At 44.8% G+C, this 13,317-nt stretch overlaps 1 protein-coding gene across 1 annotated transcript; it reads right to left on the bottom strand.

Annotated features, from left to right (window-relative positions):
* Positions 1–3,105: 3,105 nt before the first annotated feature.
* On the bottom strand, positions 3,106–11,590 carry GSTO1 (glutathione S-transferase omega 1). Its single transcript, XM_040562926.1, has 6 exons — positions 11,424–11,590; positions 11,226–11,334; positions 9,458–9,680; positions 8,093–8,194; positions 5,840–5,946; positions 3,106–3,637 (listed from the first exon to the last, which is right to left on the bottom strand). The coding sequence occupies exons 1-6, from the start codon at positions 11,455–11,457 to the stop codon at positions 3,484–3,486; spliced, it is 729 nt and encodes a 242-aa protein (XP_040418860.1). The 5' UTR covers positions 11,458–11,590; the 3' UTR covers positions 3,106–3,483.
* Positions 11,591–13,317: the final 1,727 nt, after the last annotated feature.

The raw sequence follows: 13,317 nt of genomic DNA, 5'->3' as shown, positions 1-13,317 counted from the left end.
GAGGAAAAACCTGCCACACTCCAACTTGTGGCCTGGCCCAGCGCGTGTTCCTGTTGAGAGCTGCCGTCTGATGATTAAGTGACAGGAGAAAAGGCACAAAGGCATCCTTTGGGAAAACAGAAACATACAGAGCTGCATGAAGAACAGCGTTGAGCCATAATATCTCGCTGTTGGTTTCCATTGGTTCTTCAGGTGGTCTGAAGTAGGTAACTTTTTAATCCTTTATTCCCAGCTGTCTTATGCCTTTGCTGCGTGACCACGTAGGTGACTCATGCACATGGCTTGCAGCTTACAGGAAACACGGTCGCCTCCCTATGCAGCTTGAGGCTGTTCAGTGCCCCTTTCTCAGCTCCATTTCCCCTGGAGAGATGGCTTTTTCCACCAGCTTTGCCAAGACTGGTGCTTCTAAGGCATAAACCTGTAGCACGTGCTGCCTCAGACCATGGCCTGGGCATCATCAGATGGCTGTGATCAGCACAGAGAAGGTTCCGTACATCAGTCCCTTAATGCAAGCTACATTTTAGCATCCTCCTAGACTCACATACAGCATTACTGCACACTGCTAAACAACATGTACGTTCCACCCCAGGCACAGCTGCATCTCACTGGTGAATTTTATAATCTTAGCAAATCAGCAAAATTTGCCTTAGGAGGGAAAAATCCTAACATCACATGGCATTAATGATTTACTCAGCTAAATAAAAAAACCTGCTACCTCTGTTGGCTTGGGACCGGCAGTAAAGGAGACTGCTTCCACTATATTACAGAAATTAGGGATAGTTTAGTAAAGCAACATCTGTTCTCATGAGTACAAAGAGACTGCATTTTCATCAACCCTTCCCAAGTGAAACAAATGTCCAAGGAACTGAGTGGTGAAATAATCAGGCTAACAGAGAAAGGAGAGAGGATAAGAAACAGCCAGTTCTCAAATCTTAACAACACAGAGGAATGTTACAGATGCCATAACACTGGAAAACTGGGGAGAGCTGGCCCAGGAAATGTACCAATGTGCCAACACATGCTTAACACATGCCCTCACACACAGCCAGGCACTTCTGATGAGCATGACAGACAGCTCTTACATGAAGCATGGCAAGAAGTTGAGATTTACTTTCCCTTTTTCTGTCCTTTTTTTGCCTGGTCCTGTACTTTTTTTTTTTTAACCCGTGTTGTACACATTTGGTGGCACAACAACAGGGAATGATGAAAAATCACCGTGGTTTTGGAAAAGAAAAGCATCAACCACCACCTTCAAAGGCAAACTGTGGAGCAGAAGGTGAGCAAATAAATTCCGTTCCATACAATCTGCTCCACAGAAGATTTTAAGGGCAGATCTGATCAAAGGGCAGAGCTACTAATCCGCTTGATCCTTGTTTATTGACTTCATCATCCTCCTCTGTTCACCAGAACTGACAGTATGTATTTTCTTCTTGGCTTCTTTGAACTAATATGTTGTATCCTTTACACCCATCCACAGTGAAGGGAGAGAGCCAGTCCACTCCACATTAACTTCTCCTTTCCTTTTAAGGCTGAGCCCAAGTGTTGCATATTCATTACCACATCAAAAACAGTTTGCCTGAGGTCTGTCTGGGTGTGCAGTAATGGGTTCAGGACCCCAGCTGTCTGCCTGAGGATTTAGAGCACTGGTATTTAATAGTAAATTATAAGGCAGAATATTTCATTTTACATTTTCTTGCTGAAGTAGCATATTTATAATGGCACACTGTAGAGCCACGAAACAAAGATGGGGAGAGCACAACTTTTCTGTTCACACAATACAGTCTCCTGGTTACTGTGGTCTGGACTCTGCCACTTGAATTTTTGGATGCCAGTCTCTGTTCTTAACCCATTGTTGGATCGTCCTTAAGTCACATCTCCCACTATCTCCCAGTAGTACAGCGGAACAAACTGCAATATATTCCTAGCATGTTTATGGAAGCCAATTTCCAGCCCGCTTTACTAACAGCTTTGACAACCAGAGTAACTAATCAAACCAAAATGCTCTAGTTAGTCATTCTTGGAATTTTGCTGCTGAGATCCTGCTGACACCATTTCAAGGATTGTGGCACAAGCTCAAACCCTTCTTTCATGTACTGAAACAGCCTAGATCTATGTTCTGACACCTTGCAGCTATATGATTCCTCTGGGTTCCCTAATAACAATCTAGTAAACATATGCAGCATCAGATCTGGACTGCGAAACTTTTAAAAGAACATCAGCATTCTGGAAGGAAACAGCAGAGTAATTAGTTTTTCCTCTAAGTAGTGCCAGATGCGTTTAAAAGTCACAGATAAATATGAGTGCAAAACCTGCATAGTTTGAATTAAAACTAGTAAGAGCATAAACAATCCCCTCCAATAGCTGCAAGCTCACAGATTGCCAGGCTCTGTAAGCTGATAGGAAGCATATTTATCAGAGGAGCTCCTGCTAACTCTTTTTACTCACCAAATCCATCATTCATTCCTGCTTTCCTACTTGAAGTTACACAAGCATGCACCTCCTCAGAGTTCCTATGTTGGGGCAGTACATACTAAAACAAAGAAAAGTTCAATTTTCCTCCAGAAAAGCTCCAAGGCACTTAGAGCCTCAGCTTCCAGGAAAACGGTGAACCACCACCTTCTGCTGTGCTACCTTCCCTCGCTGCAATGAGAGAAATAGGTAGGAACAGTTTCGTTCATCTCATGACAACTGCCTCAGCACCACTGGAACGGCAGCCCTGTGCTTGAACCTGAATAAACTGCTTTGCCTTATTCTTAATGCATGAGTATTTCCTTGAATTCTGGCCAGATTGGGTTGTTAGTGGCCTTTAGAGAAAGACATACTCAGCTGAGCAACATCAGAGTGGGTCATGGTTCTTTTAGTCACCTGTGTTGATGGGGGAAGAGTGATAAATTTCTTTCCTGTGACTACTTTTTATTCAAATAATTTTGTCTCCACACTCAAAGTGCTTTTTCTGCTCTATTAGAACCTAAGATAGTTTCAAAAGGTGTCCAGGTGCAAAGCTATTTCCACATTATCTGTTTATCTTTGACAGTGCCTCACTCCCCTCCACACAACCAGTCCAGTGACTAAGAGATGCCTATAAAGAAGAAAAAATAACCGTGCTTAAAGAAAACATCTTTTGCTTTTATTTTCAAGACATTAGTATTACAATTTTCAAAGCAAGTAATAGGTCAGTTCAGGGACTGACCAACAGCAATGCCTGCGAAGAGGCCAGAGACGACAGATGGTCACCCCTGAGTAAAGGCACCACTTTCCTTTAGGCAATCAATACCCATGGTCAGCAATGACTTCCTGCCTCCTGCCTAAAGCCAGAGCATCCTCTCCTGAACAGGAAGGAGGAGAGTACACAGCCATCTCAATCTCTTCAGCACAGATTAATCCCCCTATTAGGGAAGAGAAGAGCCCGCACCACATTACACCAGATCCTCAGAGCACGCACTGAAAAGAAGACACTTCAGCGAGCTCGTGCCCACTGACACCTCAGAGCCCATAATCACACGCCTCCAGGCTGTTCTTCAAATAGAGCTGGAGGAAGTTTTTGAATGTCTGCGTGTCAGTCATCGTAGCCTGGACAGCAGGGTCCTCCTTCATGGCCTCCATCCAGCGTTGGAGCTTTGGAGCGTGGCTCAAGGTGCTATGGGAAAAGGAAAGAGTCTGAATAACGCCAGTGGGACATCAGGAGGGCATCAAGGAAGCAAAACAGCTTTAGAGGTTCTGTTTAACGGCTTGTTTTGCTTTCTCTCTCTCAGTGTAACATTTGGCTCAGAGCGGGTGACAGAAATACGTATCAAATTGTACAGAGACTGGCATCTGGAAAGTGAGAGTTCTTACAGAGCACGTGCACTCTGCAAAGCTGAGCTAAACAAACAAAAAAAAGAACACTTATCGTGCAAGACATCAGCATGTTTCTGCTTGCGTTATTCCTGCTGCAAAAGAGACTTTACTCTTATTTCTCATCTGCTCCGAGTTGAAAGTAGAGGCTTGTGCACCACTGCCTCCCTCTGGAGCACTTTGTTAGTAGCGATTCTTTAACAGATTGTGTGCAGCAGTTGAGTCCTTCTCCACAGCTCACAAATCCCTTCTTTCACAAACCAAGGTTAGCCCTGCAGCTTCTACTAGCCTGCAACCCAGCAGCTCAAAACCCAGACTGTCTATCGAGGAAACCAAGCATTCAACTAACCAACAAAATCCACAGATCCACCCTGATACGCCCTTGAGAAAAAAAACTGTGTGGCAAATTGAAAGCTTAAGTGTCCATTGTTCTTTTCATTCTCTTCTGGCACACTACCTAGAGTACTTTGCATTCCAGTTTCCAAATCCCAAGGTTTGTTAAAGCATAAATTCTCTAGGTAGCTCCTAACCTTTACCCAGGAAGCATCTTTACTTAACATACGGTGGCTGAGCTCCCCAACCACTCAAGTACCTCGATACTTCTAGGCCTACAGTTGTGTGTTGTTTGTAATATTTCCCCTTCCCATCAAGGGCCACACAGGAGACAAAGCACGTCAGCAGTCCATCGGTGAAGTCCTCATCTTACAGTGCCAGAAGTCTCAATTCATGCAGGATTCCCTGCATCTTCCTCGTTCTTCAAGAATACTTTAGGCAACAGGGTGCCTCTAACTGTACCACACTCATTGTCCTGGTATGGTGCTGTGTTTTGGGTTGAGGATGACAATAACGTTGATAACACACCAATGGTTTACCCTAAGCACTGCTCAGCAACAACTAAGTCAAGGACTTTACAACTTCTCATTACCACCCTGCCAGCAAGGAGGCTGGGGGTGCGCCAGGAGCTGGGAGGGGACACAGCTCAGACAGCTGGCCCAGACTGGCCAAAGGGATGTCCCGTACCTTATGGCATCATGCTCAGCAATAAAACTGCAGGAAGCTGGCCGGGGGGCTGCTGCTGCTCAGGGAGTGGCTGCACACTGGTCAGCAGGTGGTTAGCAATTGTGTTGTGTCGTATATTTCTTGCTACTTTTTTTGTTGTTCTTTCCTTTATTTTTTTCCCCTCCCTCTTCTCTCATTAAACAGTCCTGATCTCAGCCCATGAGTTCTTGCACTTTTCATTTTTCTCTGCCATCCCACTGTAAAGGGGGGGATGAGTTAGCAAACGGCTGTGTGGTGTTTAGCTGTCTGCCAGGTTAAACCACAACATTCATCTTCTCATTTTAGCACCTACATCCTCATACAAGCTGACTCTTCAGCCTTGTGTTAAACCAGCTATAAATCAGTTCTCCTTTGACACCATTTCCTTATGTTAACCCAATACCATGGTAACTGGAGCTGTTTAAGGATGTGCCAGACCAAGACATTTATGTATAAAAAAAAATCCATTACAACAGGGACAGATGACCTACAGCAAGGCAAGATATGATTTACCTACCTCAAAACAAAATGAGCCTCCTTTATCAGCCCAGAACTTCCAAAGAGGATCAGAAGATTTAATCCCAAACTTGAGGTTTTAGACCAAGAAATCTGAACCTAGGTGTCCATACCTCTACCCCCTTCAAATAAGGCCCATTTTCATCTATGATGTAGGAACGGAGAGAAAATGCTGCATTTTGATTGCTACTTCTGAATCTGCCAAAGTTATTTGTTAGGAAAACAAATCTGATGAAAGGTCTGTTTAAAGCCTTTTGTTTGTTTTTGTTTTACAGAAGATTCCTTAACAACACATCTCTGCTTTAGGATGCTTTCCCTCAGCCCAAAACTGTAACAATGCACTCACTCTCTTCAGCAGCCCCTAAAAGTGGCCCATTGCTGCAGCATGTATGTAAAGAATACTTACGCTGATGCACTTCAGTACATGCTAAAAGCCAGGCAAAATACTCACTCATTCAGCTCAAATGCTTCTAGGCGTTCAAACCAGGGCCAGATCATGTAGTCAATCATGGAGACCGAGTCCCCACCGTAAAACGTAGTGTTGCGTTTGGACAGAATCTGTGAGGGGCAAGAGAGGACAATTACCCTCAGAGGGAAAATTACCACATCAGGACCCTGCAGTAACAAAAAGCCCAGCTCATAGTGGAATGCAGGCATGCGGAAAGAATCAGATGGGAAATAACGCAGATAGAGCACATTTCTCCTACACATGCAATATCTGGGGAGTCAGAGCTGGTCAGTAACACAGTTGTGATATCAAGTTTAACTATTTCATACACTGTCAGTCCAGCTCTTCTCCAGTGCTGGTTCAAAAACTGCCATAAATTATTAATCACTAGGGATCTGCAACTTGTGTGTAAATAAAAAGGAATTTAGATCTTAGAATCTATCAGTTAGTTATTTGTTATCTGTAAAAAAGCAATAATGGCAGAGACTAATCAACAACGCATACGCACTTCTAGAGCAAAGAAGTCAGCCAAATGTAATATCCAGATAAAGCAGAACATGGTTTTGGCAGAGACTCTCTTCCCATGACACTTGAGGGCAGTTGGTGCCAGGACAGCCTTTCTGACACCACATGTTGAACTGGATTTGATTCCAGGTGCAGAGGAACAGGAAGTATGACATTCACATACACCAGAAAGAGACCCCCACAGCTCAGCACAAAAAAAACAGAGCCACAAGGAATGTATGAGCCTTTGCAGGAAGTTCTTGAAACATGTCAGAAGTCTAAGTGTGACAACTGCCACGGTGATCCAAGCTCAGTACACTTTAGCGAACTTCCAGATCTTGGTCTCGTCTGTTAGGAGTCTGCCCCCCCTGTTTCCAGACACTTTGGCATTTTTAAGATCGAACTCCAATGGAACTTACACCGTGCCCATCAGCCCCCATGATCTAGAGAGCTTTAGAACAGTCCTTCAGGAAACATCTCATGCTGTTTGAATTACCAGAAGTCTGGTAGAAAATAACCTGACAGTTGTGTTATCTGTAGGTTCCACAGTCCCAGGGACAGGAACACAGCTCCCTCTACTGGATTGCAGCAAACTACATACAGCAATGTTTGCAAACACTTCCCTCTTGAATTTATCTTGCAATGGGCTGAGTGACATTTGCATGGCTTTGTCCCTTCATCCCATCCTTAGCCAACCTTTTGCTGCAAAATCCTTCAGAGTATAGTAAAATAGAGACACCGAAAGAGCAGCAAGTATTTCATGGCATTAATAAAGCAGGAAGAAGGTTAATTCTTCCTTAAGGTTTAGTAGATTTGTATTTCACTTCCCTGAAATACTTGAATTCTTGGGGGAAGCAGCAGCACTGCTCCAGCATCAGCCTCATCAGACAGGCGAGACTACCCTGAGAACAATTTTAGTTCAGCAGTTCAAGGGGGCAAGGAAACAGAAAGCACGAGACTGTTAGGAGAATTAGGACAAAAGCTATTGGAAGCTTTGCACAGGAAGCAAAACATGCTGGGGGAGGACTGCTTCTTACCTAAGCCAAACAAGCATTAGTTGTGGCTGCTAAAAATGCAGAAGGAATGGGTTTGTGAGAAAGACAAGTCTGGCAGCTGTTCAGGCTAGCCAAGAACCCCTGCTGACACTGAATTAGGATTGTGCAGCTCCTCGTACAGCAAAGCCACCTGGCACTTCCTGGAGCTCTGCTGCAGATGCGCTACACAGCCGAAGCAGAACACAGCCCACAGCTAGATTTCTGCAAGGGACAGATTACACTCTGCTCCCTCAGCTCACTTGTCCCCTGCCACCAGAAGATAAGCAGGCAGAACAAAGATGAACTTTTAAAGGAAGAAGATTCAGTTTCATCACCAGCGTATCTTCAGCAGAGCTACAGCACAGATGCTTTTCAGCAGCCAGAACTCCTCAGCCTTTGCTGCTAGAACATGCTGCAAGGCCTCCTTACATTTAAAGCAGAACAAAGACATCTAAGTGGTCAGCTACAACTCAAAAGTCTCCCCATATGCAACACAGATTTCATCATACAGATGAATTTCAGTATAGCTACTTGGAATTTGTTCTAATGGTGCTGTTATGCATCCTAGGCTCAGGGGCGTAAATTGAAAGACCATTCATTGCTATAGCTACCAACTGAACGAGAAGAGATCTAGCTCCAAATACCAAAGCATGGGGGGAGGGATGTAAGGGGAAACTACGTAACTGCCAACTTGCTCACTACTGTGAAATGCTCTTACCTCTTCAAGTTTGCCTAACTTTTCAGTAACCTCTGCTTTCTGAGCTGTGGTATCCTGTCCATCCTTGAGAGCCGCAGCATACTTGAAAAATATAGGTGTTATCTGTACAAATGAAAGGAGAAAGATTTTAGTATCACTATTATAATACAAGCAAGTCACTCAGAGCTTAGGACATTAAGTTAGATGTTAAGATGTTTTTAAAAAGTTAAAGTCCATTAACAAAAATCTTTTACACTTCACAAAAGGTAAAGGCTTAAAGAAAGACAAAATACAAATACTAACAGATTTTAGTCCTGTAGTGACAGAACAACGAAAAGAGGAGCATGTTTCTAGCTTGCATGTACTATGAACAAAGTGGCAAGGTACGAACTGATATTCTTTTCCCAGGTACACACTCCTGAAAACCAAATGCAGCCCAAGACATGCAGGCTTCTAGAGACCTGTACATTTTTTAATTCGGTAATTGCCAGATAAGTTGGTATACAGTACAGAAAGTTGCCCAGCAGTTAAGCTTAACTATATTTTTAGAAGTTCATATACAAGCATTTTTCTAAGATCTTGTCATTCATACAACCAACATTTACAACACAATTCATTTCTTGCAAGATGGTTCCCTGTAACTCCTTCACAACAGGCCTTTCTGAATAGAAATAATGAGAAACATTCTTCCCCTGCCCTTTTATCCCCCTTCTTTGTACACATCTTTTTTTCTTTGCATCTTGTATTCCTTCCTCTTCTCTATTGCTTTATATCCAAAACTTCTTTCACTTCCTAGATCCTCCAAAGCTTGCACTATCTACATTTAGGGTACAGAGAGGTTATCTGCAGCCAGCCATAGCACCCGCCTCCACCCCGTACTGAGAGCCGAAACCAGGGTGCTTATAGAGGTCCAGTGTCTCTGGCCACCTGCAATCTCTTGGCCTTAGTTGTAGGCTGTCTCAGGCAGTCTTCACATTCCACATTCATACAGTGTGTCCTATAGCAATGCTCAGATTAAAATACAGCAATTGTCACTGCCTATGTCTCAAGCATTCAGCTAGTATATATATATATATACATATATATATATATATATATATTATAGGATGCTCAAAATCCTGCCTCTGTCATACACACTTTAACTAGCTTAGCTGTCTTCCTGTATCCATGCCTTCACATTAACACTGGAAGCAATTCAGATGCACAGTCATTTGCATAAACTAATAGCAAGAGACTCAAAATTTCTCAGGTTAAATTTAAATGCCATTTATTTGGCTTTCCTACACATGAGACCCCTCAAGAGATGAAAGCAGCATTAGTAATACATCTGGAGATTTGGAAGCTCTAGTAAAGCAAGGAACACAATCTACCCTGATCACACACTACCTTTGAGAAGTGTTCCAGGAGCATCTTCTGAAAGGCTCGCTCATATGGGTCCGAAGGCATCAGCTTCTTCCCTGGAAATGCTTCATCCAAGTAGTCACAAGTGATCGGGGACTCATAGATAAGATGGCCTTTGCGGGTCTCCAGAACAGGAACCAGCCCATAGGGGTTCTTCTCAAAGAACCAGTCAGGTTTGTTCTTCAGATTGATGTTAATTACTTCATAGCTAAAAGAGTAAAGGAAACAAAACCCAAGCATGTTCAGCCCCACTGCAGTCTACTCCATACCATGGTGAAATGCAGTCAACAGCTACAGTAGTTGAGAGGCTGAATCCTCGTTCTCCTGCCCTCCCCGGTCTTCCTTGAAATCCTTTCCAGGACTAACCATTTGACACTCAGAAATACTGCCAGGGAGCACTTCCCTTCGCCAGAGAAAACCAGAGCTGACTTACAATGATTTGTTTATTAACTTAATAAGACACACAAACAAACGGTCTGTGAGCACAGAGCAGCAAGCCTTCTAGTCATGCTAAAAACTAAGGTCATGCTTGGCATATAGCACACTTACCACATGTAAGTTCAGAACATTCCGAGAAGGAAGCACTTAATTGTATTAAGCCACACTGCAATTAAGAGCTGCAGCAGAACTTTAAACGGACTTTGCACAAAAGTGCAAGTCTTCCCTGCCTGTGATAAGCCTTCTACCTTACATAGAAAAGGAATGCAAAGCAAAGGCAAAATAGATATTCATGAAAAAAAAGACGCAGGAAATTTGTCTATTAACAAAGCATAAGTTACGTTCAAGCATGACCCCCAGAAAACCCATACAAGGTTTGCTAAATGCTGCTGAACCTTCAAAACAACCAAAAGTTACCAGAAGGTAGCAAGAAAAACCCTCCAAACCACTACACTAAAACACACCTCCCAGCCCTCATATCAGTCCAAAGACACTAAATAAAGACAGAATTACACTGACATGGACATTTTAATGCATCTACTTTTATTTTGGGGGGGGGGGGGAGGGGGAGGAGGAGGAGAGACACATACACCACCAACACACACCACCTCGGCATCAGAGGAGAACTGAGGGGTTAGCAGTTGCTATGCTCCCAGCCCAGCGCTGGTTATTGAACTTGGGACAGTCTTGGGACTTGCTGGGGACCAGCAGGTGAAGAACCCCATTACTCTGATGCTGTGAGCTGAGGGAAGCATTACTCAGCATTTGGAAACATGTAAATGACTTGGCTATCTTGAAATATGAAAACACAACAGATACTGGCTTCTATAAACTTATTACAACACAAGAATAAGAATACTTTATAAGATGGTACTTTTCCTTCGTTAAAAACGTCATTCGCTTACTCCTACGTTTCACTAAGTGGCAGCATAAAGGAACACTGAAGACTTGTATCTCCTTGAATTTTTGCTGCATCTTACACCAAAAACAAACAAACATACACCAAAGCTCTCCTTACACTTACTCAGAGCAGGTTTAAGTGCTATTACTGCAAACTTTTAGGAAGAAAACAAATCAACTTCCGGGTTTGTTTGCTTGTTTTCCTTCGGATTTACTTCAGGCCTTCACATTACTGACCTCACACCCAGCGTAAGTACCTCCCACTTCAGAACAGCCTCTCCCTCCCCACCACACATACATTCACACCAAGAAACGCAAGCTTTATCACAAAACCACCCCCCTTTTCCCTCAGTTACCGCGGGGATATTCAGCCAGGAGTTATTGAGGGCACCCAGGTAGGACGGGGGAGCCTCACCTGATGCCCTTGGCTCTAAGGACGAGGCGAGTCCGCTGGGCGAAGGGGCAGAAGCGCATACTGTACAGCCGGATCAGCCCCTCGGGCACCGCTCCGGGGGCCGTGCTGCCTGAGGAGGAGAGAAGCGGCCCCACCGTTACACCACCGCTCGCCCCCCTCCGGTGGTCACAGCCCCGGCCCCCCGAGGCCGCCGCTTACCCTTGCCCAGGCTCCGGGAGTGCTCGCCCGCCATGCTGAGCGCTCAGCGCCGCCCGGCCACTGAGGACTGCCTCGCGGGGCGGATCCTGCCTCAGTTCGCTGCCCTCGCCCCCTTTTTATTCTGACTGAATGCTGACTTGTAATCTCTGGCCGCCAATCGCCTGTGGAAATGGAAAATTGCAGCGGTGGGAAGGGCACGGGTGTTTCACTCAGCCCTCACGCCCTCCTGCTCCTCAGGGGCCTCCTGCAGGTGCATTGCATATCGCCCTTCAAACCGAATCCCAGACCACCTTGAAAATAATGAGGGTTTCTTTCTCCTGTAGCCATAATACTTCATGATGGAAACCTAAGGGAAGGGGACAGATCGCCTAGCCGATGAAGGGGTATGCTGAAGGCTAGGTTTAATTTGTTACCTTGCAAATGCAAAAAGGATTCGTGCTTGCTTCTGCAAGGATGAACAGTGGTGGCATCAGCACACACAGAGCACACAACAGAATCATAGAGAAGATCCCCCCATTTAGTTGAGGTGAGAGCACCAGGGACTTCCCCATACCAGCTTTCCTTGGGGGTACAATAGTGGAAATAAAGGAGCTTTCCACTTCACATATTTCAGTGTCCAAGTTGACCTGTGGTCCCAACCATGAAATGCCCCTTCCAGGGCTCCCCACATTTCCACCCAGCCTTCAAGTCAGAGCTTTAAGTTGCATGGAAATGGTGCGTTTGTGGGCACATGTCCTGGCCATGGACATGTCTCTGCCAAACCTGTCAGTGCTAATAGAGATCTGGAGCTTTCTGAGAGTCACCAGGGGACCCATGCTTATACAATGGGGGAAGTTTTGCCTGCTGTTGACTTTTAGTTTGGTTTTGTCACTGTAGCTGGGCCTCAGGCATCCTGTCACAAAGACCAGCATTTTTCTGGGGAGATCCTTCCTGCTGGCAAACACTGAAATGGCCACCAGTAAAGTCACCACAAACCTGACACCATAATGCACTCAAATACAACATGAATTTTTGTCAAGTCATTAATTACATAATCAAACAGCAATAAGCAATTTAACAGTAGAAGGGAGTGGTAATTCATTGCACAAGCCTGCCATGCCCTGGGCAAACAGAACCCAGATGTAAGACATCCTTTCCAACAAGATAATTCCTCCCACCCTTAGAAGAACTGTGTAAGAGGACATTCCTTTTTCTGCTGACAGCCTACTGTTAGGACAGTTTCAGCAAGATCTGGGTGAAAAAAAAAATTGAAGTTTATTTTAGTGGTTAAGACCGTGGGCAGCCTGCTACCTCAGAACCCAGAGACAGGCACACACAAACCCAAGGTACAGTTGCAACGTTACAGACCTGCGTGCTGCAATAGCCCCTCAGGGACACAACAGAGCCAGTGCCTGAGAAGAGCAAGATCTTCTTACCATAGGGAAAAAAATTCCTCATCATGTTTTGGTTTTGTGCAGCATGGATCACAGACAGTGACAAGAAGCATGGTACAGGCTCATGTGGCAGTCAGTAGTGCTGTGAGTGGGTAGCACTGTATGGGAGCTGCACGCTGCTACAGTACGGAGAGGTAAGGACTACAGTGAGAAACTGTGAGCAACACCCCTTTAAGGATGAGAAGAATGAGGTATTACTGTTAGTTCTGCTTTTAAAGTACTTGGGGATTCTTACTGTGCTAATGCCAAAAGCCATAGATGTGCAAACCCTACAATCACTAAGGTTAGAACAGACCTCCAAAGTGATCTGGTCCAACCATCCCCCTACCGCCAATGTCACCCACTAAACCATGCCCCTAAGCACCACGTCCAGCCTTTCCTTGAACCCCCCCAGGGACGGTGACTCCACCACCTCCCTGGGCAACCCGTCCCAGTGCTGACTCCCCCCAGAAGCAGCACCG

This window comes from Cygnus olor, chromosome 7 (assembly GCF_009769625.2).
Source record: "Cygnus olor isolate bCygOlo1 chromosome 7, bCygOlo1.pri.v2, whole genome shotgun sequence".
Classification (NCBI taxonomy): domain Eukaryota; kingdom Metazoa; phylum Chordata; class Aves; order Anseriformes; family Anatidae; genus Cygnus; species Cygnus olor.
The sequence above is the reverse complement of the archived record's forward strand: the minus strand, read 5'-3'. Positions and strand labels throughout refer to the sequence as shown.

What these genes read in the sequence shown, in the direction of transcription:
- GSTO1 (XM_040562926.1), bottom strand. Translation starts at nt 11,457, where the DNA reads ATGGCGGGCGAGCACTCCCGGAGCCTGGGCAAGG. An exon ending in TCCTGGAACACTTCTCAAAG is followed by an intron (nt 8,195 to 9,457) that starts GTAGTGTGTGAT and finishes TCATTTGTACAG; the next exon opens with ATAACACCTATATTTTTCAA. An exon ending in AGTTAGGCAAACTTGAAGAG is followed by an intron (nt 5,947 to 8,092) that starts GTAAGAGCATTT and finishes TGCCCCTCACAG; the next exon opens with ATTCTGTCCAAACGCAACAC.